This window comes from Orussus abietinus, unplaced genomic scaffold (assembly GCF_000612105.2).
Source record: "Orussus abietinus isolate OABI.00-Male unplaced genomic scaffold, Oabi_2.0 scaffold5, whole genome shotgun sequence".
Taxonomy (NCBI): Eukaryota; Metazoa; Arthropoda; class Insecta; order Hymenoptera; family Orussidae; genus Orussus; species Orussus abietinus.
In genome coordinates, this window is record NW_019394929.1 from 772,541 (window position 1) to 800,425 (window position 27,885).

A 27,885-nucleotide genomic window follows, 5' to 3' on the forward strand; every position below is an offset into this window, starting at 1 on the left:
ATCCTTGTGCATTGCTAATACCTCTACCCGTTAATTACTGTGATTACCAACATTTAAACCTCGATCTTTGAAAGAATTATTTGCATTTTCAGTTCATTTTCGAGATAAATACGTGAGGCGGACGCACCGAAACTTCCGCGGAAAGGAAACTCGAAAAAGAAGTAGTTTTCTAATTAAGCTCCAATTTCTGGCTTTCTTAAGAAAAAAGAAAATGGTAAATAGATCCAACAACTTCACCCTAACATTTCGAGATACCTCGAGAAGTCGCTCAGTCACTGCAATTATTGCGTTAATGTACAAGCGTAACATCTCTGAGGTAGAATTTCTCCTCGCAAAAAAATACTGCAAACCCGATGCAATTAGCGGCTCGCACTATTTTCGTCTGCGTGCAGTTAAATAAACGTCACGTCTAACTCTGTGATCTGTGTGCACAATTTCGAAGAATGTCGACAGGCCTATTTTGCGAAGCAGACGATGTCGAGCAGATTGAGCGTTCCAGGCACAAAATAATGGCGAAGCTGTCTCCCAAAATGGCCAAAAATGGAGATTTGCATCGATCGTCGTTGGCGAAATATACGAGGAAAAAAAGCATATGACACGTATCCACGGTTCCTTGGCCAAGAGTACCAAATTTTCAGACATTTAAGGTTTTACAAAAGGGTCATTCTTTATATCAAAACGACAAAATATTGATAAAAGTTTCGGCACTTTCAAGACCTTCATCAGGACCTTCGTAATCACGTGTTAAAGTTTTGAATTATTCGGTGCGCCCAGTTTGGGGAAGAGTTTTATAGATACTTTGATTTTTTGGTATATGTATACGATACTTTCGTAACACCTTAAGATGACTAAAAAAATAAATTCGATATCCAAGCTTCATTCGCAAGCCGCGCTTATGCATGACGCGTGCCTTAACAAAGAGACTTTTCCTTCAACGTTTTAGGCCCAGAGTCGGATAAAAGTTCTCGGAGCCAGAATGTACGGAGGCAATAAGCACAGACGGAAAATTCGATGCTCCTCCACGGCGGCCAAACAATGCTTCCCCGGCAAACACTGTACAGATGGCTTTCTCGTGAAGAGGATGCAGCAAAGGAAATCCGGCAATTTTGAATCCCCGCACACGGTGCGAGCATGAAATATAAGAACCCCGCAGGATGAGTCGCAAGAGAGAAGCAAAGACGGACATAGGTAACCAGAGAAATAAATGAATAATGAAACAGAGGAAATACGGAGAACGCATGTCCTCTAAGCTCACGTCTAAGCTCGACTGGAAAGTGCGGGAATTATTTCCGGCCTCGCTGCGCACTCAACAAATTCTAATCGGGGAGAGAAAAATTCCAAATAATAATTGGAAAAAAAAAGGGGGGGAGAAATTGGAGGAAAAAGCGATATCCGAAGGGGGTGAGTGTGGATGACGAGGGAGAATAACTGCAGAGGGGGTAAAAAACCGAACCTCGACCTCTAAGCCCGAGCAGAAAGCGAGAATAGCGTGGGACACGCCTTTTGAATATTTATCGGCGCTTTGTTAAACTTTCCCGAGGTCGTTAGCCGGTGCCCTCGGAGTGGCTCTCGTATCGCGAAACATTTCCCCTCGCAATGGCTCGATTTTAGGGGAAAAAGTGGAGGGATATATCGACGCCGAATCGTCCGATAAACCGTGGGGGTCGCAAATCGGCGAGATTTTTCGACTTTCGAAATTAGCCCATGATTGTCCATTGACGAGGCGAGCTTTCTGAAGCGCTAGCGAAGGTGCTTTTAGAGGCGCCTCGCACGGAACGGAGCACGTAGCAATTAGCGCCAGGGGTAATCAAGGAATTTGCATTTAAATGGCGGTCGAAAGGTGCATAATAAATCGTCCGCGACGCGTATATATGGCGGGGGCTGTTCAGCCGGGAAAAGCTCGGAAAACAGTAATGCCTCGCCGATTGCGGGGACCGCCGCGAATGGCCAGAATTCCCTGCTTTGTGGCACGGATTGCGGGAATTCTCGCGTGTCCTCCGGAGCTTTAGACGTCCCTGTTCCTTTCCCGGAGGCTGTGGGCATTATGATCCCGGAGGATCGATCTCGAAGTGCTTTCCGAGATATCTATACGGCGAACGGCCCCGAAAAGCGAAGGACCAATGAACAATTTATAGAATAATGAAGCTCAACAGGGAACAGGTAAAGTTAGTATCATATATCTTATCGATGATATCAATATATCTCTGGTTTCCATTTCTGGAACGGTATTATGATCCTGTTGGAGAAACTTCGGGGTATCATTAATACGATCCCATAGGATCGATTTCGGAGGAGCTTTGCGAGATATCTATACGCTAAAGGGCGCCGAAAAGCGGAGGATAGGTGGACTCTTTATGGAATTAAGGAGCTCAGCAAAGGACAGACAAAATTAGAATGATATACCTTTGATTTCTTTATACGATATTAATATCTATACCTGACATCTTTGGTTTCCATGTGTGAAACCGTTCTACAATCCTGCTGGAGTAATTTCGGAGTAGCGTCACGTGTCATCACGTTACAACGGCGGTGTTAAAAGGAGGTCGATCGATCGAAACCGATATGATTGCCCGGCAAGGTAAAAGGCAGGAAAATACGAGTACCTTTTCGAGGAAAGTCGGGGCTTACGATCCTTTCGGATCTAGTGAGAAGTAGATACCCACCGCCACGTGACACCGTGTCACATAGGTGGCGTCAAAAGGAGGTCAATCGGTCGACAGGAAACCGACACGATCGCACACGACGGCGAAATCCAGGAAAACCTATTTTCAGACCCTTTTCCTAAACCTTTCCTCGAAGATCCTGCAGGATATTGCCCTTAGGATCGACTTAGGAGCGCCTCCACCACGTGGCGAAACGTTGTCCAGGCGGTGCCGAAAAGGGGTCGATCTAATAAGAGAGGATAGGTATAACACGTTCCGATAAAAGAGGGGAAAAAATATTTCCACCTTCTTTCCCGAAACTTGAGCTCGATACAGGAGCAGAGGATCGATTTCCAGCCATCGGCGCGTAATTGCGTGTCGATAAGCGGCTCCAAAAATGACTAATCCATTGTACTCGTACGACTATGAAGTACGGCAAAAAAGAGGTAAAATTAGTACCATGCATCTTTAATTCCTCTACATGTTTGAAATAAGTGCGTGATCGTGCTAGACCAATTTTTGAGTAGCGCCTCGTGACGCCGTGTCACATAGCCGGCGTCAAAAGAGAATCGATCGACTTAGGAGCGCCTCCACCGATTGGTGAACCGTGATCTAAGCAGAGAGAAGGGGTAACGCGTCCTGATAAAAGAGGGGAAGAAATATATCCGTCCTCTTTCCCGAAACCGGGGCTCGATACAGAAGCAGAGGATCGATTTTTAGCCATTGGCGCGTGATTCCACGTCGACGGGCGGTGCCGAAAAGCGGCGATCGATCGGGGGGACGACGCGGGGGGGCGAGGCATAAAAACCCCGAAATTTACGATCTCGCATAAACTCGCGGTTTATGGTCATTTAGCGAAGGCAGCTCTTTCGAGTAACATCCGACAACTGATTTATCGAAAGCCGCCCCCCTCGATTCCGGGCGATCGTCCGGCGCCGCGCGCCGATACGCTTCGGAAATCGATCGAACCCACCCCTCGATTGAACGGCTGGAATAGCGCCGCGACGTCGGGGGCGGATCGGCCCGGAGAAAGAAAATATTTGCATTCCCGGGAGCGAGCGAGCTCTCGCAATTTAACGCGGCGCAAGACAAAAGCGAGCGACAGACCGGAAGTCAGGAGGAAGCGTCTCATCGGCGCTGCTCGCGAGGGGATAAATTAGTTCCGCCCTTAATTGGCGTTGTTTGTTGCCAATGATCGAACCCGAGGAGACAAAGACGTTCGCGGCCTTTGGAGAAAGACCTCCTGGAGGGAGTCCTCGCCCCGAGCGACTCCAGAGGGAGGGAGCTATTCTCGAAGCCCTGTTTACTTTTTAGGGTTTCTTTCGGCCTGGGCAAATCATTGATTGCCGTCCATCTGGTAATTCAACTTCCGGGATTCTGGGGTGGAGGTCCTTGAGAGTCCATCTTAGAGACCTGGATGTCCTTTTCGAAGAGTGGGAGGTTCGACGGCAGGGAGGAATTCTTGAAAATTTATTTCAAGGTGGACCCGGATCGAGCCACCTTCCTGCGTTCTCCCGCCAGGTAGGGATTCTTGAAACTTACTCCAAGATGATCCAGAATCGACGCACCTTCCCCAGGTCGCGAAGAGGCGTTCCCGAGGGCCGACGTTAAGGCGCGGAGGTAAAGTGGAGCAAGGCGCCCAATTACTCTCCCTATGGGTATGTACCCATGGACGCACAGTGGAGCAAACGCATGGGTACATACCCGACATATATGCAGACACCCAAGCCACTGACACGAGTATCCGTAAACGCACACGTGGATGCACATCCATGAACCCGTACATGAGTCCACACCCGTGAACCCGTACATGGATACTCACACACGAACCTGTACATGGGTACACACCCGTGAATTTACACTCGGGTACATACCGATGAACACATAGGACACATAGGTGGGTACACGCGTCTTCAGCGAGTGCACGCCTCGTCGGCACGGAGGCTGCGGCTAATTGACAGCGAAGGCTTCTAGTTTATGCTTCTGGCGTGCATTAGGTGTCACTCGGTGGCAGCGGCGGTGATGGCGGGTGCGCAAAACGTCGGTGTGAATCGTGGTGCTCGCGTAAGGTGCAAAGCACCTGTCGCCCGCTCAGCGTTAAGACACATGGAAGCGCGGGAGAGGCACATACGAGAGCATAAACGAGACAGAAAGGGAGAGAGAGAGAGAGAGAAAAGAGAGAGGTCGCAAACTCACCAGCGGAGGTCGGAACGATCGCGTTTTCGTCGATCTTGTCGTCTGGGCGAGATTAGGGCGCAATGAGATAATGGACGCGGGAGGTGGGTGATTAGACAGAGGCAAAGAGAGAAACAGATCGATTAGTCCTGATCGAATCTCGCGACGGCGCTCGTCGCGGATCGACCACGTGGGAGCCGCGACTCGATCGATCGATCGGCGACGAGCGACCGGGAGCGAAGAGTCCTGGTGGTACTCACTGTCGTCCAGTTCTCTGACTCGCAGCTTCAGGTTGTCCCTGACGGACGTCAGGGCTACGGATCCGTTGTGGCTCATCGCCTTCAGCTGCGACATCTTGTACGCCTGGTCGGCTACGACAAGGTGACGCTCCAGGATCTGCTTCGACTGGAAAGAACGATTCGTGATCTCCGATTAGCGAAAAGGAGTTCCTGACGAGGCGGGTGGAAATTATTTCATTAATGCTCCTACGAACGCTCGAACTCACCTGGTATCTGTACTCGGGCATGAATATTTTCTTGTAGGTCGATGGGTAGCTGATCTTGGCCGCTTCCCACGCGTAGTTCCTGGGAGCGAAATAGGTGAACCGCTTCGTCGTGTCGTTCAGCTGGGCGTTGAATCCCTCTAGCGTGCCCAGGTAGTACGTGGAGCTGCAACAGGTAAGGACGTTTCTTATTAGATCGAGTCTAACGAGGGTTCGAGAAGATCTAGCAGCGATGGATTAAATCGCGTTTTCGGTCTGAGAATTTAATTTGGACCATTGGAAAAAAAAATAAAAATAAAACATAAGATCAGGAGGGCATTTAGGAATAATTTCTTCTCACATTTTGACGTCTATAAATTAGGTGGCTAGGGACGAAACAGCTGATCGGGGTGACGGACCAACGACGATGCAGACGCGTAGGACGACGTGATGGAACATCACCATACATCGATGTATTCCTATTTATAATCAAAGAAAATCTTTCACGACCAATTAATAAAATCTGTTCAAGATCCTGAGTAAGAGGGACAATTTGGAATATTTCCCACTGGATATTTGGCACCGTCAAACTCGGTGTTTAAAAAGCTCGGTGCAGCAGATCACCGTCGATGCAGGCGACGATGCAGACGCGTAGGACGGCGTGATGGAACACCGACGTCACCATCCATCCGGCGCATCGAGTAACGATACCGTGGGTATCGTATTAAAGGCCGGAGAGAGTCGGGGGTGGCTAATGGCATTAAAGCTAACGCCTAACGCCGCGTTTCCGCGTTCATCCCCCGACGCCGTGTCCGCGGCAGTAACGTATTACCTTCCGATAGCTCGCCAGATAGATACTTCTCCTAGATAACTTACTTGGTAACGATCATCTGCCGCTACGGATATATACCATTACCCCCGACATTGCCCACCGCCTCCGCCGATACATCGACGTGTCCCCGTTACCGTTTGCATTAGGCAAGCCTTCCTAATGAAACTCCAGCCCGGGCACAACCATTCGATCAGACTTCCCCCAATTACATGATTTGATCATTATCCAATCGCATTTCGGACGTCGGAAGTCCTGCTCGGCCATTGCCCCAAAGATTCGACTTCCTGGAGAAGTCACTTGGAAAATGATCTATCCTTACCGCGCAATTATCCCACCAGTTCATGGGAATCGTGACCTCTGAGGATGGAAAAAAAAAATTTAATATCAGATTGTTTAATCTTCAGGAATGTTTGAGAATACCCTAGAGGGTCTGCTGGTTCGAGCCTTCTACGAGTTTGGTATAATTACCTTCACGATATGGATAAGATGGATTTAGGTAACGAGAAGGTAGCGACACTCGGATTTCTCGGCGAATTATAAGATCATGAACTTTGTAAGAAATATTGAATTTTTAGGGGGATGTTTGTCGAGCAAGTGGAGGTCTAAAGGGAGCCTGCAGACGTAGCGCGGATTTCCTGGGGAAGTTACGGAAATTTCTGCCGGATAATGGGAGCAATCAGGTGCTCTCCTTTTTTTCCGGTCGGGTTTAAGGACAGCCGGTAAAACTGAACAGGACAATATCAAGGCGTACGCGGAACGGAGTTAATAGGTCCTGGGCTTCTGCAGAGTGCGAGCTCCGAGGCGGGGTCAGAAGGACCGAGCAATTTCCGGTAAGACCTGGTTATAGTTTTTGCGCCCGCGCGAGTGCACTTCCACGGTAATTGGAACGAGAGCATGTCGCGCCGTTTCAGAGAAATCCTGAAGAGAGCCACCGCTGCCTCTGGGCGTTATCCTTTGCCGAGAAATGCTTCCCATTTTGGCGACCATCGCTTATGAACGCTTTTAATATAAGGGTCCTTTTTACAAATGTTCAGGGACGAGTCGTAAGGACAAGTGCAGGGAGTACCCGAGGTGCACTCACTTCAGGGAAGGGTCTGTCCTGAGCTTGTCCAGGACGGTGATGTAGGGCACTCCAAAGACCCTGTCGATGATGTGGATGACTCCATTCGTCGCCGCGATGTTGGGGGTGACGACCGTCGCGTTTACTCCTCCACCCTCCACGGTTAATGTCTGGTTCCCGGTAGGTCCTTGCACCACGTTAAAGTACAGACTCTTCTTCTCGGCAGCGGTTGGCACCTGCAAAAGCAAATCAGTTAGACCAAGCCCAAAATATTGGCGCAAAAATTACCATAATTTCATCGGGCTCGTAAGCATCTACAGAATCTACAGAAAAGGAACCAGCACACGCGAAAAGCGAGTAACGGGTAAGCAGGATAAATTGGCGGAAATAAGGAGAGTAAGGTAATAATTGCGCAAGGGTCGTCCGGCAGCCGGGCGAGATATTTTTTAAGTCTAGGTGACCGATTGGTATTTTTATTAGAAGCGAGTAGGTACCAATTTTCTTTTCTTTTTTTTTTTTCTATTCCGGCGAAATGCAGGGACCAATGCTGGAATATTTAACATTTTTCCTCGCTTTCTTTGACATGCACTTGCTGGAGTACTGGCCGGGTTTTTTCACGTGCAAACGCGTGCAAATTGCGTATGGTCCAGCGCGATGGGCTCCGCTTTTCCAAGCGCAGATCTCATTGAGTGATCCTCGTGAATTACTCGCCATGCACTCAGTCGCTTCCGGTTACTCTTATGACGGAACGAGAGAGTATGGAGAGAGTGCAGAGAGTACTGCGCTCTTGACTTGGCCATTCAATAACGTCCATTTCGGTCTCCCTCTAATTTCCTCTCATCCCATGTATTATGGTCTTTCTCACAAGTGCTTTCGCGAATTCTCCCGCTTTTTGACAATCTTTTTTAATTTTTTTTTTTAATTTTTTTACCCAGATGAGGGAATTATTTATCAAGCCTCTCACTTTTAATTTCTCAAAGAATACAAGTACTTATGAGAAGAAAAAAAAAAAGAAAAAATAGAAACACGTTTTGTAGCCTTTATGACGATGTTCTTCCACGTTCTGGATACCGATTGAAATGTCTATTAATGTTAACATCTGGTTAGACATTTTTGGTAAATCTGATCGACCGAATTGGCAATTTTCCGCGCCATTGCGGCAAGAATAATCGCAGTACTATCGCCGTAATTTCGCGAAATCTCTGATATTACTAATTGCGATTTCAATAACCACGACTCCGTTGCCCTGATGCAATTGCGTCGATATGGAATTCTGGCTTTGATTACCTCGCGTGCCTACCTCAATAATGTACGCCGATGAATCGAGGAATGATTAAATCAAGTTTTGGTGCATCGGGTCTTGTCGAGATTGCGCCGAGGCTCTTTAAAAAAGTAGCTGTGCAAGGTCCGAAAATATCGCCGAAATCGCTCCATCGACCGAGTACATTACTTTTCAAGGTTCCAAGATTAATCCAACAAATTATCATTTAATTTCACCTTTATGTCATTGCTTTAAATTCTGTCCTAAGAGAATTTAGCTCTTCGGTGCAAATAAAAAGAATCATTGGTTATTAAAATTTCTAGTTACCACGAAAAAGGCCAAAACGGGGATAAAAATGAATGGAAAAATAAAAATCTTGCTACTTCGCTCGGTCCACCTATTGTGAAACTGCACTTTGTAGCAGTTGCATAAATTAATTAACGGCATGGATTATCATAAAAGCCCGACAGGTGCGCTAATGCCGATTTGCTAATTGCCAAGCGTTACGAGCGGTTCGCAAGCATTACGTGCATGCATTTCGCCGAGTCAATGCACCTATCTAGGATAATATTGACTTTTGTCGTACGAAGAGAAGGAGGTGGGATATTAATTATTGCAAACAAAGCCCAAAATGTTCTAATCGGGAGTAAAGGAATTCCGAGCGCGCTTTTGAAATTCTGTGATATCGCAAATGTTATTTTCGACATCTAAGTGTTTTTTTTTTATTGAGTATCCTTCTTTAATCTAATTTTTAATATTAAATAGTGCCATTGCGATGTTCAAAGATTTTCAATTAATTCTATTTTGTGTTCTTCAGATAGCATAAGAATATCGTAGATGACTTTAGTTGTGGATAGTGTCATGTTTTATTTTTTAATTCTTATTCTTCCGCGAAGGAATTCTTCTGACGGCTTAAACGACTCGTTAGATGTACGCCGCGAGTAATTTCGCGTGCGTGTCTAACCATACACGAAACGCGTGTTTCAGACATACCGTACGAGCGATTAATTACTGTCACAAGTGGCTGCGCGTACTTGCCCCGTCGAGCCTGTTAATTTACCATGAAATCATTCGACGGAGAAGCCTCGAAGGAGTCTTTCGGCTTCGAATGCCCGTGAATTTCAGAGAAATCTTTTTACGAGGAGATTCTACGCGAAAAACCTGCCGGGATCATGCACCACCTTTAGGTCATACTTTTGCATAATTTAGAAGGGGATGCGAAATTAATCAAGTCAAAGGCACTGCAATAAGCCATACAAACCAATTATTACTATATTGCAAGAGAAACAATAGAAGCTGAGGACGTTCGTTTTTTGCGGAATTTCCGGGTTGATAACATTGATAATTTGAAATAAGCGACAATTGCATTTGTTAATCACCTCGAAAAGGCTGCTTCCCAGGGTAGGATTCTTGAAAGAATAGAAAGAAAAGAGAAATAACGAGTGATTTAGAGTCTTGCTTGGATATCGAGAGTTGATTAGAAAATTATGTGGTTTTTCCTGCGACGACAGAAATGTAAAATAAATTACGAGACTTCTTTTTCTGGGGCAAAAGTATTTCAGAAGAATTGGTTGATATGTTTTACAGGTATGTACGATCTAGTGCTAGCTGTACATTACTCTTAGCGAGGACGTCTGGTAAAGTGTATCGAAGGTGCTTGAAAAGGGGAAGAATTTTTCATACCAAAGGACAGCTTGCATATGCACGTGGTACGGGTATGCCTTATTAATTTATATATTTCGGTTATCCAGGTGAGTCTAGCAGGGCTATTCGATCAGGTGATTTTTGTTCTTTAACAGGTAATCTACTCACTTGATTAACACCCCTGTTGAGGATCTTCTCCAAGGGAAGGGTCTCCTGGACATAGTGAAGCTTCAGGATGTTCATCAGCCTCTCCTTGTCCTGGAGCACGTGACTGATTTTCGCCTCGTCCCAGGCCGCGTTGTTGGGGGCGAAAAGAGTCACCTGGGGCAGCTTCGTCAGGGTGTTCATGAAGTCTTCGGCATGGTCGAGGACCGCCTTGTAGAACTTGTACACAGGACCATCCTCCTTTTCCTACAGGACGAAAGTTCCTTCATCATCACCAGATCCTTCGATCGTACAGACAACTACTAGGATCTCAAAAAACAGTGACAATTAAAGTAACCAGATGAGACGAACGAAGAGAGAACAGGAAATAAAACGCGAAGAGACACCGAGGCCAGAACGAAAGATCGAGGAAAAAGGAAGGAAGGAGAAGTGGAAGATGGAGAAACGGAAAGGATGGTCAGGCTCCTGGGATTTCCTTTATGGCTACGAATCCTACGAGGCTCTTAAAAACGGAGCATAAAGGACGTTTCATTCTTTTTCCCTTTTTTTTTTTTTTCGAAAATGGGAGGTAATCAAAAGAGAGGGGAAAACATTGAAAAATGGAAAATGCGGAGCCAAAGGAAGGTTAGGGGCCCTTTCAGGCATTGCTGGGTTTGTATACAAATTTGGAGCACACAGAGATAAATCTGAAAAAAGGCAAAATAGAGGCGCTGGAAAATCCAATATGTGTATATATATGTACATATTTATATATGTATATATATGCAGAACTGGTTACTTTTACGAAATTCCCCGTACCATGTTCATGCGACCCTTTTACCTTTTATCTTTTTTTAGGAATTGAAAACCAGGGAAAAGGGCGATAAGAAACGTAAGCACACATATGCATAGTCCCAACAGAGACGCTCGTCGTTCCAGGCCCGAAACCCAGATAATTTGTACGTACACAACAATTATCAAATTTTGCATAATCAGAATTTAAGGGAAGAAGACACTGAGACAGGCAGGAAAGATATTGAGGCATACAGATATGGGATAAAAACACTGACACCAAGAATAATCGACACTCATTTTTGAGGGAAATTCGCTCGATAATCACGGACTTAACGGGAACCACGTAAACAGGTTATTAATTCAGCAAAATAAATCGCACAATCCGACGTAAATAGCTTAGCCACGTTCCGGCGATTGGCATCGTTTATTTAGCGAGCCCGAAAGCAGGTGCATCGATAGATACGAGTTTCGATGCACCTCTTACACGATAAAATTTATCTGCATAGCTGACAGACAAGCAAAATAGGAAATATCTTATTTCTCGGCCAAACTTGATAATAAAATTAGCTTCGAGAATTAATAATGCAGAAATATGTCCATATGTAGGGACGATCGACGAGCGTCTCGGAGGCATGGGCTCGATCGAGTAATGGGAAATTATTTTGAGGAAAAATTTGGAGTGGGATTTCTGTCAAGATTTCCTTTAATTGGTAATTCCCCTCTATTGATTAGGCTTTACCGCGATCTAGATTAACGAGAGAAACGTTCCGAGATAGACACCAAGAAAGGAGAAAATTATCGAAGATTTTCTCTCGTCGTATCTTGGACTTCGATTTTCCTCGCGGTCTATCGCCCTCTTTCCCTCGTTCCTCTTCCTTCCCTTGGGAGGAGGACTCTCGTTAATCTTTACCGCAGTTCGAGGGCAACGCGGGAACAGGAAGCCAGGAAGTGAGAGAGCGGAAGATTAATCGGTGGCCAGGAGGAGGAAACCCGCGAAAAGAGGACGGGGCGAAAGGGGTAGGATGAAACCGACGCTGGTAGGCGTAATCGGGAAAACGGAGAACTTGGAGAACTCGAGGCAGAAGGACGGATAAAGAGGGGGAGAGAACCAAGGGGGACCAGCTATTTTTATGGCCTATTATTATATTGGGTTTTATTTAAAGGATGAATTCTTGTACGAGGCTATCTTCTGTCGGGGCGATTTTCAAATATTACGTACCATCGCTTTGATAAGCGCCTTTGTGATAACGAACGTCTCTCCTCCGATCATTATTTCATATTTTTATATGTACACGTATGATATGCCTCGCCATAATTTCGTATAAAATGCCTTTTGATCAATTTTAGTATCGTTGTTGGGACCGTCCTGTATTTTCTTCGGGTGCAGCGCCACTTGTTATCGGTATGACAAGCCCTATCACAATGTAAGGCAATACGCCGTACATTGCGGGGCAGTTTGTCACGGAGAATGTTAACGCGCAGGAAGTGATTCTTTAACGGGGAGGAACGATCAATTTCTGTAAACTAGAAGCCCCCGAGTATGGCTGCAACCCACTCCTCTACAAGATCGCACGAAGTACAACGAATGGCCGTGCGAGAAGGCAGGCGTGATAAAGTATGCACGCGACATTTAAGAGGTGTATCGATGTCCCTTGCGCCGTGTCGCGCCGACAGAAGTGCCTCGTACGTTAACACACATATATTTACGAAATCTATGTAAAGATATTACCACTACCACTAATTCCTAGTACTGTGACAGAAACTAAAACATCGAGTAGTATACTTTGACCCTCAGGACGACGAGGTACCCGAAGACAGCTGAAATGGACCACCGCGAGCAGGAGATCGACGTAAAGAACCTCCATAATGAATAATACACGGTATTAAAAAATCCGAAAAAAATAAATAGAAAGACGAAACAGCCCCAAGAAATACCATCTGTTCGCGAGATATTCCGTCGTATATGTATATATCTTTATTGAGATATGAATTTTTAAATTCCCTTTTCGCGCCATTTTGGGACGCCTTTGACTGCCATTTTCCCGGAGTCCCGGATATTGGAGCGCGGCGAATGGAATCACTTCGATTCCCTGGTCTCGGGGGCCCATTCGACGCTCTTCATCTTTGCTCGAGAATTAAATCGGAAAGACACCCGAGGTGTCGGGGAAGGATCGGCTTTGGAAGAGGTCAGACGCCGGGCGAGGTCCTCGCCCGGAGTCCTCCCGACAGCCATGCGACTTCGGAACGAAGACTCCTGGCCGTGGCCAGGACTCTATTTCGACGAACCGGAGCCTTCCTTTCTTTATTTCCCGACCTGTGCCCGGAAGTAATTTAGACTTAGCCCACGTTGCGACGGAAACGAGGCGAGGATCAAATTGGTTTCCCCGGAAATCCTGCGTCCCGTTTCTGATATGTCGTCGATTAACTTTCGCCTCGTATTCGTAAGCATCGGACCGTCTTTCACCTCTACGTTTTCCACCAGCCAATAAAACAAATTAACATTTTTCAACGGTTAAAAGTTTCATCTACGGAAGAGTTAATCCATGAAATCCCAAGTCGCGTTTCATGGCCACTCCATAATCCCGGTAAAGAATTTTCAGTAAAATAATTCCAGGGATGAGTTTCGGAGAGATTTTGGCAACTTTGATTTTTCTCATTTCTTTTTTAAGGTCTTCTTTGGTTTATTGTAAGTGATCCGTGGGATTGGAAGAGGATCCGAAGTCTGCACGAATACGGCTCGAAGCAATCAGCTGTTGAGATCGATCCGCATCGATCTCGATCGCGATCGAGAGAGTCTGAGTGTCGTGTGTTCGGAGTCTCTGATGAGTTCGTTATAAGTACTTACGATGCCCTATACGACATGCAGAGTCCAATAGAGACATGCAAAGCACCACAGAATAACATCATTGAGTCAATAAAGGTATATAGTAAAGACATGTACACAGTTAGAAAAATCGACACCTCGTTTTAATGTACAGAGAAGAGTGCCGGAGAGGGTGGGCTTATTTAATTCAATTCCCGGAAAATTTCGCCCTCGTTGCGACCGAACTGCGGAATTATTTTTTCTCCGTTGTCGATTATATATATATAAGTACATATATACAATTAAAAAGGACGTGAATTGTAGGCGGAATCGAGTCCTACAATTAGGGCGTACACCAGTGTCGTCCAGGACCGCCATTTCCGAAATCGATTAAACGCCGATTTGCGCTTAAATGGATGTCTTATCGTCGATTCGGACAATAACATTGTTACTCATACATGGACACCAGAAGTAAAGGAGAGAGAAAGGTAAGTAGTTGTGTAACCCATCGAAGTCCATAAAAGTACGTACCAGTGTACGGTGATTGAGTCCTGCTAATTGAGAATAAATCGATCATTTAAGTATAGGACTCTCAGAAGTGTCGGACAGATCATACAGTAATGGCGGATGATGCGCTTATCGAGATCATGATAATAGAAGGAGGTGAATTTCGATGAAATGAGAAACACGTTTTCGTTAACGACGACCAGTAAGAGGCAAGATTTAATAATTCATCTCAGTGCTGAAATTAATTATGTTCAAGAGTTAATTGAATAAAGGTGTAATATTCTGTAAATCGCAGTACGCGTTCAAGTACTACCGCAATTTATTCCAAGATATGGTGTAATCATTTTCAAACTTAACTGTCCATAATTACTATTTAAAGAAGGTGAATTCAATTATTAACGTCCACATTTCTAACTCTTCTCATTTAATTTGCACTTTGCCTTAAGTGAGTCGAATTCGCGGAAATTCATAAATAAACAATTAGCTCAAAATGTCGGGCTTAATTTTCCACAGAATAATAGAAGGTAATTATAATAGAGCAATTAACGAACTTCAAAAATAAAAAGATTAAGCCGGCTTTCTGAAAGGTATAAAAATTCTTGGGACCCTGTGCGCGGGTTCTAAAATTTGGTATGATACTTTTAGATCATCGTTGGGTGTTATTGTCGAATAAACGAGAGATTAATGACTCCGTAGCTTCGGTTCACTGTCATCACGTCTGAAGTATTAATTCGCGGTTCACGTACAACACTGGTGTACGTATATAAACGAGTATTAGATTTCTGGTGGGCTCGTATAAATTTTTTATGGGGCTGTAAAAGTTGGGAAGCGTAATTTTTCTTTTTGTTGCAATATTGCAAGTCAATCTCACGGGCCAAAAAGAATCGACGCAGGAGCGCGATTTCCCCGTCCGCCGCCATAACCTATAAAGCGCGTCATGCGGTTCCCAATTAATTACGTCGAGTTTTTATTCGATGGCGAGCGCCGCCGCGAGAAACCCCGCTAAAATATCACGGATAATTTCGAATAATAGGAAATTTCGATGAATTTCGCCAAACGGCGCGCCGGGGTCCCCGGTATAAAGAGGGAATAATTATTTTCGTTCTTTCGCGCCGGACGACCGAACGTCCGTGCGCCATATTGCACGATTCGGGGAGGCCCGTTTATCCGACATTTCGGAAAATATTTAAAGCAATTTAAATGCCCACTCGATGCACTCGCTACCGCAGAAATATTCAGGAATATCGACGGCTGTCCGTTGTCCATCACCCGACCTAGGCTCCCCATAATTTATCATTTCTATTCATTATTTTCGCTTCGGAAAAAAGTAATATCCAACGACTTCTACAGTTTGAGTTTATAATTGTTGTCTGAAGGGGCATGATGCACAAGTTACTTGCATCGCTCGAAAAGAGATAAAAAGTATAGTCTATCGGGGGTTAATTGAATAATTAGGTAAGGGAGAAATATAAAAATAAGCTTATCGGGAGTATTAAAAATAAAGAAAATAAAGAAAATAAACACTCCACGTGAAAATAATATAATTGTCATCGAGGAATTTTTATCTCTTTGTACGATAATAATTTGCGATACGGAAATTCTGTCGATAAGTCCTGACTATTTCTCTTCCTGAAATTTGGAGCAGCTGATCGGGTACTTTTTTCAGAGAATTTATGATTTTCCCCTTGTGCTGGAGACCCAAAGTCATTGCAAGAACCATCTTTACGGACACCCTATGGGGTGCCTATCAGCTATTTCCGTTTCCCTTAGGAAATGGAATTTCTTTATATTACCGTCCCGAATGCTTTGGGAAGATCCTGTAAACAATCTTAATAACGTTACTTTCCATAAACGGGTTATGGAGAACATGATCAATTATGCAGTAACCCCAGCCGTCCGAGTCCGATTTACCGATTTCCGTGAGATGTGCCGTTTCTGTAACAAAATCGACGCCCTCGAAGATGCGACTCGTAATTTCCGGTAGGCCTTAAAACGAGCCCAAAATCCGGCAAGTCGAGCCCAGAAAACGGAAAGGCTTATCCAGACCGGGAAATTACAGCAATTTACTAGCCCGGGAAAATATATCGCGACATTGCCCGGGTATCGCGGATTTTGGAGCTTAACATCCGGAATAGGATTCTCGCAGAGAGACCTATTTCGACCCCATTTACCTGTACTCGTTTTCAATTTTTTTCCGAAAGCCGAAATTACAACTGCATCGATCATGTTCCCCTGCCCCTGCAAGTCCGGACGAAACCAACCCCGAAACAAGTACAAGTACAAGTGCAAGAAGAAACGATCCCTCGAAGCCGACTTTTACCAGTCAAATAACCGCACCTTTTCAAGTAAATCATTTTTTAAGTGAAAGGCGTAAAGTCCCGATTTCTGAGTACAGTAACATTAAATCTACATATTTTCTCCTCCTCGGGAAATAATAAAGAGTACACAGGTAATTATAGAGAGCGTACTGAAATCGATATCCCCTCGGCTGTGGAAATTTTCAAGAAATTTTATATTTTTGGGCCGAGCGCTTTGTCTTAAAAGTGATATAAATTAAATTTAGGTCTTCCTAGGTATTTTAAGATCACGTCTTCATTGTTGTACTTCGGGAATTTGGGGTTCGCTTCGTCCGGATTCGACGCTGTCGAGTGAAAGATCTATTGACGAAGTAAGTATCTCATGGGCGAAATGAGATGTTCTCGCATGAATGGCATAACACAGCGTCCGTGATCGAATGCAATCGACGACTCTCGTGACTCGACGGTGACGACTCGTGATATGGTCACGTCGCTAAGATCTAATGAGAGAATCGTGTAGGCTCGCCAAGAATCGTGTCCGGTGCTCCCGTCACGTCAGCATGCCACATTCAATGGACTAAGGGAGCCTAGCGGTGCAACGTGCAGTGGACTAGAGGTTCACTATAGCTTCCCCGTAATTCGGAAAAGTGCATTCTCAGAAGGCCTCGGCTTTCCTCGAAGCATGCTCCGAGCCGGATCCTCTTTTCCGTATTTCCCTCCACCGTGGAAAATGTACGCGCCTTCTCGACCGACAAGCAAATGGCGTTTATCGAGTGATCAAGAGTTTGACAGTTCGAGCACCGAGCTCTAAATTCCCTCGTTTACCTAATTGCACGCAGAGAACAAATCGGCCGATTTGTTTAATGTCAGGAGATGTATCGAATCGAAATTTTGGAAAATATATAGAAATTAAACCAATGAATTGGATATTTGGTCAGACGTGAAATTATTTTCGTACTTGGTATACGATCTTTCATAATATTTTAGACCATCAATGAATTTTCTCCCCAAGTATTTGGCGTCCATTTAACAATCGTATACTATGGACTGAATGAAGAAAAATTATATCCGTCCAAATAGATATTTTTTTCCCACGTGTACACTTTCCGGAAATTCTTCTCACCGAGTCGCACGTACACTGACAAAAGACGTCATGGGACCAGAGAAATATTTCTTTGAACAGTGCCAAAGATATAATTTGTAAATTCAGAGAATAATTATTTCACTCGAATAAAGTCGAATAAATAGGATACGACGTTTCTTCGCGATCTTGACTACTTACTAGAGGGAAATAATTATTCTTCGAATTAGAAATATATTTCTTTGGTTGAATGAATTCTTTATCTCAGGGCACGGAATTAATCGTTGATGTGGAAACGTCATACAATGCGCTGGCAGGGAACCTCTACCTTGATTTAAGATTTTCCTTTCAAATTTCTTATCTAAATCTTCTAAACTTTACGCCGTGGCTTATCAAGCGGATAACTACGCACTGCTAATTCGGCTACTCTCCTTGGCAAGGGCTTATTAATATTCGACGGATATGGATAATAAAACCGAGCGGCCCGCTTAATAAAGGACATCCAAAGGATGCTGGAATTTGCCGGTGCATCGTAGGGAGATTTACACGCGTATTAAATTGTACATCAATTTTCCGGGTCTTACGATGGCAGTCGCTTTTAAAGCCCCGGTTTAATTCCCTCGTAAAGCTTGCACGCGCGCTCGCCGTTACTCTTTACCGTTTAACCGAATATACCGGCGTTACGAATCGATATGTGAGGCATGTTAAGGGTCGTCCTTCCTACTTTCCTTTTTTACGGCTAATATCGCGACTTCGCGCTCGTATCGCCCCAACGATGGCGTCTGTCGAGGACTACGTATTCAAAATTCATATTGTCAGCCGAGGCCAAAGAATATTCCAGACTAATTCTCAAAACTCATATCGAGAGAAGGAAAAATGATAAATAATATAATTTAGCCCAAAATTTCTCGATATTCCTGGATTTTTTTTTTCCCCCCAGTCGTGTAGAAAGTATGGTCATGGAACATTGTAAAGAGGGATGTTTAAATATTTGTCTTTGAGGTGCATTTTTTTTTTTAATGTGCCATTATGCACAATTTCACGCACTGGCGGGATTTCATGGGAGGCCAAAATTTATGGCCAATTTTATCTGATTCGGCTCGAAATCCTAGCTCATCCTATAAATGCCTCGGGGGGTCTGAAACTGACTTTTTATCGGGCGAACTTTCGGACTTCTTAGTTTCTCCTTGTTCTCCGAGCTTAATGCAAAGAACGGGCTGGAACTTTCCTCGCGAATATCTGGACCGGCGGCCATTTGTTGACTGGGAAAATTGCATTCGGTCAAACGAGATTTGATAAGGGACCATATTTCCGCTTTCATTCTTTTTTTTTTCCCCTGAAATATATTTTTGCCCATCGGAAGTCGTGCAATAATTTTCTTGCGGCCTGAATTCTTCCTAGCGTCGATATTTTTGATAAACGGTGTAGACATAGTTGCATTAAAATTGAGTAATTATGACAGAATGCTAATCTCGGAAAATTTAGGGGAATTTCGAACGATAGAGCTTGATTTTTTACCAATTTTAAGGATGACATTGCCAGTGGTGTTCGCCTTTACGACGTTTTAGGACTCTGACATGTACCGGAAGGGTATCGAATCAACTTCCGTCGAAGGTTACATCTAAGTTCCTGTAACCTATCAACGCCGAGCTCCCGCAAAGCTCGGCGGAAACCCTTCTCGCGAGAGCTTCGTGATATCAATTTCTGAGTTTCCGGAAGCGCAGTTACAAAGGAGATTACGGGAGGCTCTATAAGCGGAAGATCGATAAGTTCGATACGTTTCCCCACGGCGTCGAAGCTCGCTTCCCTTTGAACGCAAATTTTTCCCGCCCCGAGTAAACCTCCCAAAATTAACGAGAAATCCAGTTAACATTATCGCGTAACCAGAAGCAGGTAAATAAAATAAAACCTTACGCGATTTTCCCTGCATTTCTCTAAACCGATTGCAGTTTCGATAGCTTGCAAGAGTACGTACACTCCTCCCGCGACGACGATAACGAGATTCCGCGGAATTCCGAATAAATACCGAAGGCGCGGAATTGGATCAAGGTTTGCAAGACGCACTTGAACTGCGGACACATCATTACGCAAATCGTATTACCCGTATTCCCGAAAGGCAAGCTCGCGTAACCAGGATCGAGCATTTCTCCAGGCATGAAAATCCCCTCGTCAGCAAGTATTGCCCGAAATCGAACTCCACATAAATGGATCCCTAAAAACCAACTCCGAAAATCCCGGAAAATATCTGGATATTTAATCCAGCCTCTGGTCGAATAGTTTATAAAAAAAAGGGGCGGGGTATGTTTATTTCTCAAACCGGTAAATAAATTACCAACCGACTGCGCTCCGGTTAGGAATTTGCTTTTCGTTTTCCCCCTTTTTTCTCTCGTTTCCAGACCCGATCCTCCGCTCGCGATAACACGGGAAATCAAGGGAAATAAAGGATCGGGGGAGGGGGGTTAAATTGGTAAATAATTCGGAATCGAGTTCGGCCGCTCTCGGGTGTGCACTCGCAAAGTGGCGGCGGTGGAAATCGATCGTTTTTCCCCGGGAAGCGCGAAAGGCAGCCGGTTAACGATTTACACGAGCGTTGACCGACTGGCTCGAAATGAGATTTTTCCTCGGCTTTTAAGCCACCCTCGCAAAGCCTTGCCCCGCCACCCCTGTGCCCGTCCGCCAGCCAATAAAGCTCTTTTCGCCCCCGACGTCGTGACGTAAAACGGTTTTACACGCCATCGTGTGCGCGTATGTACCCGCGACCCCCGCCAGCCCTTTATCGTCTGAATTTTATGAAAACGATTTGCATTTAACGATACCCCAACCCCCCACCCCCGGCTCGCGGATTCACCTACGCGGCACTCCCGCTAACGAGCCATCCGGTTACAAATTCATAACTCCTCGGTTTTCATAATTCCTCCTGACGTCCCCCTGGGTCGGGGACCCTGCCTCGCCAAATTGGGAGGAAATCTCGAAATTGGTCTTTTTCGCCATTCATTTTTTTCTCCCCCGCAATTTGATCGATCGTCCTACCCACACTTTCGGGCCACGATATCGCCAAAGAGGGTTGATTAATTCTTGATTTATTTTGAAAAAAATTCCTGTATACCCTTTTTCTTGGGATTTGGTCTAGGAGAAAAATTCTCAAGAATTTGGGATGTGGGGGGAGATATGGGGGAATTATTTATTTAGATATTATCAGCTGGGGGGAAATTCTGGGGCAGTTCACGTCGAATTTCCGTCGTGATGATTTGAAGGCACTATTTTTCAACTCTGAGGGATTCGAAAACGAGGTTTGAGCGGCGCATATAATTAATGGGACGTGAATTTTGGAAATAATTCTGCTTCGCTTTTCGCCGGGTTTCCATTAGAGCTTTGTTTATCGGAGGCGGGCGCTAATTCACCGGCCGAGGACAAACGGTGGGATGGCACTTTTCTACTGAATGTTAATTGCAGGCTCCATACGCCCAGTTAAAACGGCGAAATATTTACGTTCCCGGCCACGCCGCTGAGCCTAGTGTTTTTTAGGAAGTTTATTCCAGAACGAGCTCGCACGCCGCGGGACTCGCGGATGAACTTTCGTGCGTGCCCTGGTCCTGTCTATTTTTCCTATTTTTTCTTTTTTTTTTACCCCGCCCTTCACGTTTCCACCAGCAATTCCGCCACGAGGGGTGATTATTTCCGGAATACCAGGCGCGGCTAGCTTGACTCGAAATAACAATTTTCAACCGTGAGAGGATGCTTCGTGAAATTCTTGAGATCCCACTCCTTGCCGTGTAACTAAATAAAAATCTGAAATATTCCTCCGCGTCCGGATGGAATAATAAAAAAAAAATGTTTATCGTACTTTCACTTTGTACTCGCTGAAATCGCCTTGCTCCGAAAATAGGGGATGGTCCTCCGACGTCACTTATTTTTTTCCTCACTTTTTTTTTTACCGGTAAAGACCAGAGTTATCACGACGCAGGACTGACAAATTGACCAATGTCGGATTTTCCCCAAGTTGACTGTTAATCGTAAACGTCGCAATATATCGCCGCAGTCCTAGGGAAGGCGGGGCGAGAGAGTGAAAAAATAATGTCGCGATTCTCACCCCGCTGAAATACAGTCCCCGGGGTGAAGATGAAATTTATGATCCTCGTTCGGGCTCGTTTCCACCTTCATGGCGAGACCACGAAGACCGGAGACTCGCTCGAGCCTTCTCGGGGAACATTTTCGACAAGGTCTGAAATGGCCCTCCTTTTCGCGGCTCATTTGGTCCCTAAGACCTTAAATACAATTTAAAGTTACAGAAGGCGTTGCCAATAATAATTAGGAAAGTAATTTTCGAATCAGTACCATTATCTACATCAGACTTCAAACTGTAACACGTTTAATCTTATCGAGGACACAACTGGACAGACTCAATGAAATGCAGGGAAAGATTTCCTTTTTTTCCTTCCAATAAAATATGTTTCCTAATAATGGCACATATATACCTATGAAAAAAAGGACGCTTCGCAGATTATTTCCAAGAATGACCCGTAAAAAGTTTCCATTGTTTTTTCTTCAAGTATATCGTAATGATGAATATTTGATTAATTTTTTTTTCCCCTCGTCGAGGGACGGCGTAGGATCAAAGCGTCCTTTATTCTCTGTTCGGAGGATACGAATTGCGATATTACCGGGTAGAGTTTTAGGTATATTGGGTATTTGCTTTTCGATATCTCGAATATATCTCGCTCGAGTTCGTCGCCGAAGCAGGCTGGAGTTTTCCGGCCCGAACGGCGCGCGAACCCGCGGAATTCGGTACGAAAATCCCTCCTGATACCCGGAATTCATTTCCCTGCTCGATTCCTAGCTTTTACACGTGGACGACGACCATGCAACGGTGCAACGAGCCGGAAAGTGCAATACGGTGCACGGCGCCGATTGCTAGCATGCATATCTAACGTGAGTTCTACGTGTAAAGCTGTGAGAATTCTTCAGCGACCTCGCCGACGTTCCTCATCGCGTCTGATTTTCCGCCATTTTGGACATTACAATAAAGATTCCCGTCCTAACTAGGCAGCAATCCTGACAATGCGTAAAAACGCTTTTTCCAGGCATGTGAAAAAAGGGTAAAATTCCTGCTTCTCAGAGCTGACAATTTCATCAAACAAAATGTATTAAGAATGACACTGTCGATGATTACCGAAAAAGGATAAGGTTCGCTGTACTTTATTTCCGGTACGATTAGTAGGATGACAGTTGCCGAAATATATTTCAATTCGTTTTAGACGTGACGCGGGAAGGGTTGTCGAAATTCGGAGGACTTCTTTCGGATTAAGTAACGCGTTGATGTCACCGATCGAAAGATGGCCGCCGAAAATGGCGCGTGGTCGCGTCGAAGAAAGAGGACGAGCACAGGAAGCACAAATACACTGACTACAAAATGCACGATGACAGAGCGACAAGCACAACGAGCGCGATTCTCCCTCTGTCTCCCTCTCTCCCCCTTGCGTTCTCCTTCTCCTTTTCTCTCGCGTGTCAAATGTCAACAAAGCTCAAAGATTCTGCCAAGACTCGTCTTCATCGGTCAGGGAGGACATAGAGACGACGACGAAATGCTCCTTTTCGATTCAATTATTCAAACGTATCTACAGAGTAAAACGTCTACTCGATTCAACATTCGTCTGGTATTAATTGTTAACAGTCACTCCTTCACCACAAAGCTGTACACTAGGTGTGAATATGCTACAATAAATATGTAAACATGCAAATGCTTATACCATATTCACAAAGCTGAGTACGTGGCAATTTAATATCCGACTGTTAAACCTGTAACATCGTATAAACGGTACATCGAATCGCCTTTAAATCTGTAATAATTAATGAGCCAATTTGTTCACATTCGTCCTTTCAAATCTTTTCAACGGAATATACCAACACAAACAATAACTATCATCGCATATGCTCCAAAACGTGAAAATATCCTGGCATTGTTTTACTATTAAAATAAAAAAAAAATTGATTACAATACGTAACATCCTTTCAATCCAAATTTCAAGCTCAATTTGATTATTACTGTTATTACTGACCACGTGTACAAAATTGGAAACACACGTCTCGATGCATCTCATCATTGATTTTTTTCTTTTTTTTTTTTTACAGAGGGCACCAAATTTTAATTAGATATTAATTACTCCGTAAGTGAATTGAACGAACGAATGCGAAAGTAGGAAGCATAAGTATGAATCTTTTCTAGATCGTCCTCGAATCGAGAAGCAGTTCTCGAAGAGAGAAAGGAGAGGGCGATAGTGAGGAGAGCGGGAGAGCTCGGCGACGTCGGATGAAAAACGGAGATGGAGGCGGATGAGATGCTTCGGCGAGAGTGAGAGAGAGATAGAGAGATGGGGCCGGAGAAAGAGAGAGAGAGAGAAAGTGAGGTAGATTAGAGAAAATAGGCCGCGCGCCGGCGAATTACCTTGAAGGACTGCACGAGAAACCAGAAACCAGGGGTTGTCCGTAACATAAGAAGCGAACAGAAAACAGAAGAAACAGTAATTTGTATTAGGTAGATTGCTCGCTCGGTGGAATATGTGATGCTGCGTCGGGGTTTGCGCCCTTGTCGTGTCCATTGCACTTGTTTCCCCGCGATAGCGTCGAAAAGGACATCTTGGAAACCCGCGACCCGCTAAATAGGGGAAAGCAACGCAAAAGGACCGACCAGGATGCACGGCTGATACATTGTTGCACCGACACGTGTAAAAATGTAGACAACCAGGACCTTTTTACTGCAACCAGTATCGGCCGGCATTTTTCAAATGGTCTTATCATTAAGTAGTACGCGTTGCAGACTCTGAACTGACGTATGCAGATCCGTCTCGTTATTCTATATTTAATGCACGTGTGTATTTAAAGTGACGTTCAATTTGTACGTAGCGACTGAGGGGGGCAAAATGTCCGGATGCAAATTTCGGCTGGTGCAGTAACCCGTTAATATGCGGTAATGCGCATATACGGCAGGGAGGGTATTATTAAGTATCGACGAATTTGGCCCTTCAATTTGCAAAGTGCATTGTTTCGGAGTCTGCAACGAAAAGTGTGCCTGGGAGCTATTTGCTCATTTTCTAAAATCGCTTTTCTCGAATCTCCCCCCCGGCATCGTCGCCTGTTGATAATGCTCATCAGGCTTATCACGACTCCGGGGATGCAATTTCGTTATCTGGTGGTGGAGTCACGTGTGTTCTTTGGGGATGTTCGGGTTAATGGGGTGTGCGCAGTTCTGGGGGCGACATGTCGGTGTCCTCTGTTGGCTGCGAGGGGATGAGCTTGCGAAAAGTCGAAAAGAGAACTTGCTTCTTAATATGTCAAATCCCAAAGTCTAAGGGGGGGTCCTTCCAGTATAACTACGGGGATGCGGTGATAAGGGAGATTTCGTCTCGAGAGTCGGTAACCTGGTCGTCCTGTATGCTCGATAATGCATTCCTTGTGAGCAATCCAAGTGCAATTGCTGCACTCAATCCCAGGGTAAAAGGCTTTTTGCAAAACCTGGAAAGCTCTCAGATTTCTTCACCATACCTGGGTTTATCAAAGCCTAGTTACGAATTCCCTTTTGCGAAATATGGCTCCGGGTATGACAATTTCTTTCCGAATGACACAGGATGCAAATACAATTTTTCCATTCTCCTTTTTTACATGCATCAAACCACTGCACGTAGCCAGGAAAAAAAATCTCTTCGATTACTAATCCTTTGATCGAATGAAAATGCACTTAGAACGTGAGCATAAAATCGAAAAAAAAAATGGGAACATATTTTCCCTCGACAATCGACTACATTTGCATTAATAAAATCACGACATAACTCAAAAAGGAACAATTTATATCCGTTATAATTATTTACTTAGGAGAAACGATCATGAAAAATGCCTTTCATTCATCATCAGTTCGTATAAACGCAATTATTTCAATCATAAAATTATTGCTTACGGCCAGATGATTAAATTAGCACAAAACACCAACGATTTGTAATTAAATATTAAAAACCCTGCAACTTCCATAGACACAGCCAATTTCGAATCGCCATAAAAGTTCGGTTCGCCTCATATAGGCGTTAACACCCGCTCGTTAACTTAATCCCACCCGGGCGAGCAATAAATAAATTAGCCCGGGCGAAAATATTAGCCGATCGCTTATCGACGGCGGGCGATCTCCTCGCTCCCAAATCGGGCATTAATCGCGCGGATTCCGCAGCGTTTATTTCCTCGATTAATCCGCGGCGGCGAGCAGCCGGCGCGACGCGCTCGCTCGTGAATATTTATAAACTCGCTTATTGTTGCTCATGGCCGCGTGTGCAAATTACAAACGGGCCGACAGCCCGTCCGCATCGAGCTTGCATTCCGCCGACTAATTAACCGAGCGCGGCACTTACGTGCGCGACTCGCTCGCGCGAGTGTGCACGAGTGCATCGCAAGTACGCGCGAGTACATCGCGAGTACCCGCGAGTACGCGCGAGTGCATCGCGAGTCGCAGGCGTCGCTAATCCTGCATTAGTAACGATCGGATTAGCGAACGACAGGTTAGAGGGATGCGGGTTACCAATCAGAGCTGTTATTGATTTTAATTAGATCCTCGATCAAACACTAATTAAAGCCGAAATTTCGGGCTTTGAGCCGGGTCGAGATTATAGCCGAATCGATCGCCGCCGCGGCCCCGAATCGCGACGATTTAATTAAAGAACCCGTCAATCGGCCAGAGTCGATTCGCCGACCGTCCGATAAAAGCGGATCTTCTCTCGATCGATGGATCCGATTTAATCCACGCTGCCTATCCGAGGATCTCTAACACTTTAATCCTTCATAAATAATACCCAAGAAAATTTCCGATATAAAACTCGATGACCCATTTATCTTGCACCTATTCATTTTATTTAACGTGATTGTTGAATTAAAAGTACGGTTAAATCGGAGGTTATCATTGTTGATAGGGAGATCGGCGCCCGTGAACTTGGTGCTCCGACAATATTCCATGAATAAATTACAGGAATTTTACGTCGCGGCATTTTATCCTAACTGGCTGAACTTTCCGATAGAATGAATTATTTTTAAAGATCGTTATTGTTGAGAGGAAATGCGACTTCCGTGATCATGCGCGATCGCGAATCCTCCCCTATTATTCGGGCCCCTCTTTTGACCCACCGTGCACAGAGAAATATTAATCTCCGCGTGCTCCGAGGGAAATCAGGATGCCTTCTCGAATCCGTGGAGTCCGTGGCCCGAGGCGTTAATTCGCCCCGGAAGATTCCACCCCCCGACGCCGCGCGCGGTTTCATTACGGCTTCTTCCGGTACGTCGCATCGAGGCAAAACAGGACCCACCGAACGCACAACCGCTTTCAAACGCGGCGAATTATTGTGGGGGCGTGAACCGGCGTGAAAATCGAGTGCTATTTCCATTTTCGGCCGCGGAAAGGGACCGAGAAGTCTTCGAGCTCCGCGGCCGCCGCCATCTTGGAGAACGGACGCGGCGTCGCTTTACCCCGTGAGGCTTTCCCAGAACAAATTAATTAACCGCTGGATTAACCCTTCGCTAAAATGCAATCGAGCATCGATTACTGGGATTTTATGCTACAAATGTATTTTTATTTGCTGATTACTATTTGGAGGAACAAATCTGCAAGATCTTGGAGAATGGATGTCGATTTACTCGGTGACGCTTTCCCAGAACAAATTAATTAACCGCTAGATTAACCCTTCGCTACAGTGCAATCTCGCCCCAATTACTTGGATTTAGTGCTACAAATGTATCTTTACTGGCGTATCACCATTTGGGAGAACAAATCTGCAGGATTTTAATTATTGACTTTTTCGATTTACGTCTTCAACCGCCGATCTGAGGAAATGCAAACGCAGGGGTACTTGCGATTAAGTAATCGGGGTTATTTAGCAGATCATCGGTACATCGATGAATTTGTTTTCGTATATTTACGATAGGTTTCGGAGTTCAGTTTAAATATAGGACATTATAGGGAGCGCGATGAAATTCGGGGCGGCGCCGGACGCGAAGAGTTTGCGGATCCTTGTTTACTATGGCGTTTCCGCCGGTTTAGTTTTCAGCTCTGAAATGTGCTACGCTATTTCAGAATCAGTCGATGTGTACAAGTCCGGCTAGGATATGGCGAACCTGGAATTATATCGTACAAACGA

General features: G+C 44.9%; 1 protein-coding gene across 4 annotated transcripts in view; it reads right to left on the reverse strand.

Annotated features, from left to right (window-relative positions):
- LOC105701271 (fasciclin-1) overlaps window positions 1–27,885 on the reverse strand; it is a 218,607-nt gene that overhangs the window by 6,369 nt on the left and 184,353 nt on the right. For 2 of the 4 annotated variants that reach the window (XM_012427888.2, XM_012427891.2), the window contains 6 exons: window positions 24,165–24,173; window positions 10,264–10,506; window positions 9,831–9,860; window positions 7,212–7,426; window positions 5,323–5,485; window positions 5,078–5,222 (listed from right to left, as the gene is read on the reverse strand). In XM_012427888.2, the coding sequence (XP_012283311.1) occupies window positions 5,078–5,222; window positions 5,323–5,485; window positions 7,212–7,426; window positions 9,831–9,860; window positions 10,264–10,506; window positions 24,165–24,173 (805 nt within the window). The remainder of the gene's footprint in view (window positions 1–5,077; window positions 5,223–5,322; window positions 5,486–7,211; window positions 7,427–9,830; window positions 9,861–10,263; window positions 10,507–24,164; window positions 24,174–27,885) is intronic. The other 2 variants (XM_012427889.2, XM_012427890.2) reach the window with 2 other exon arrangements.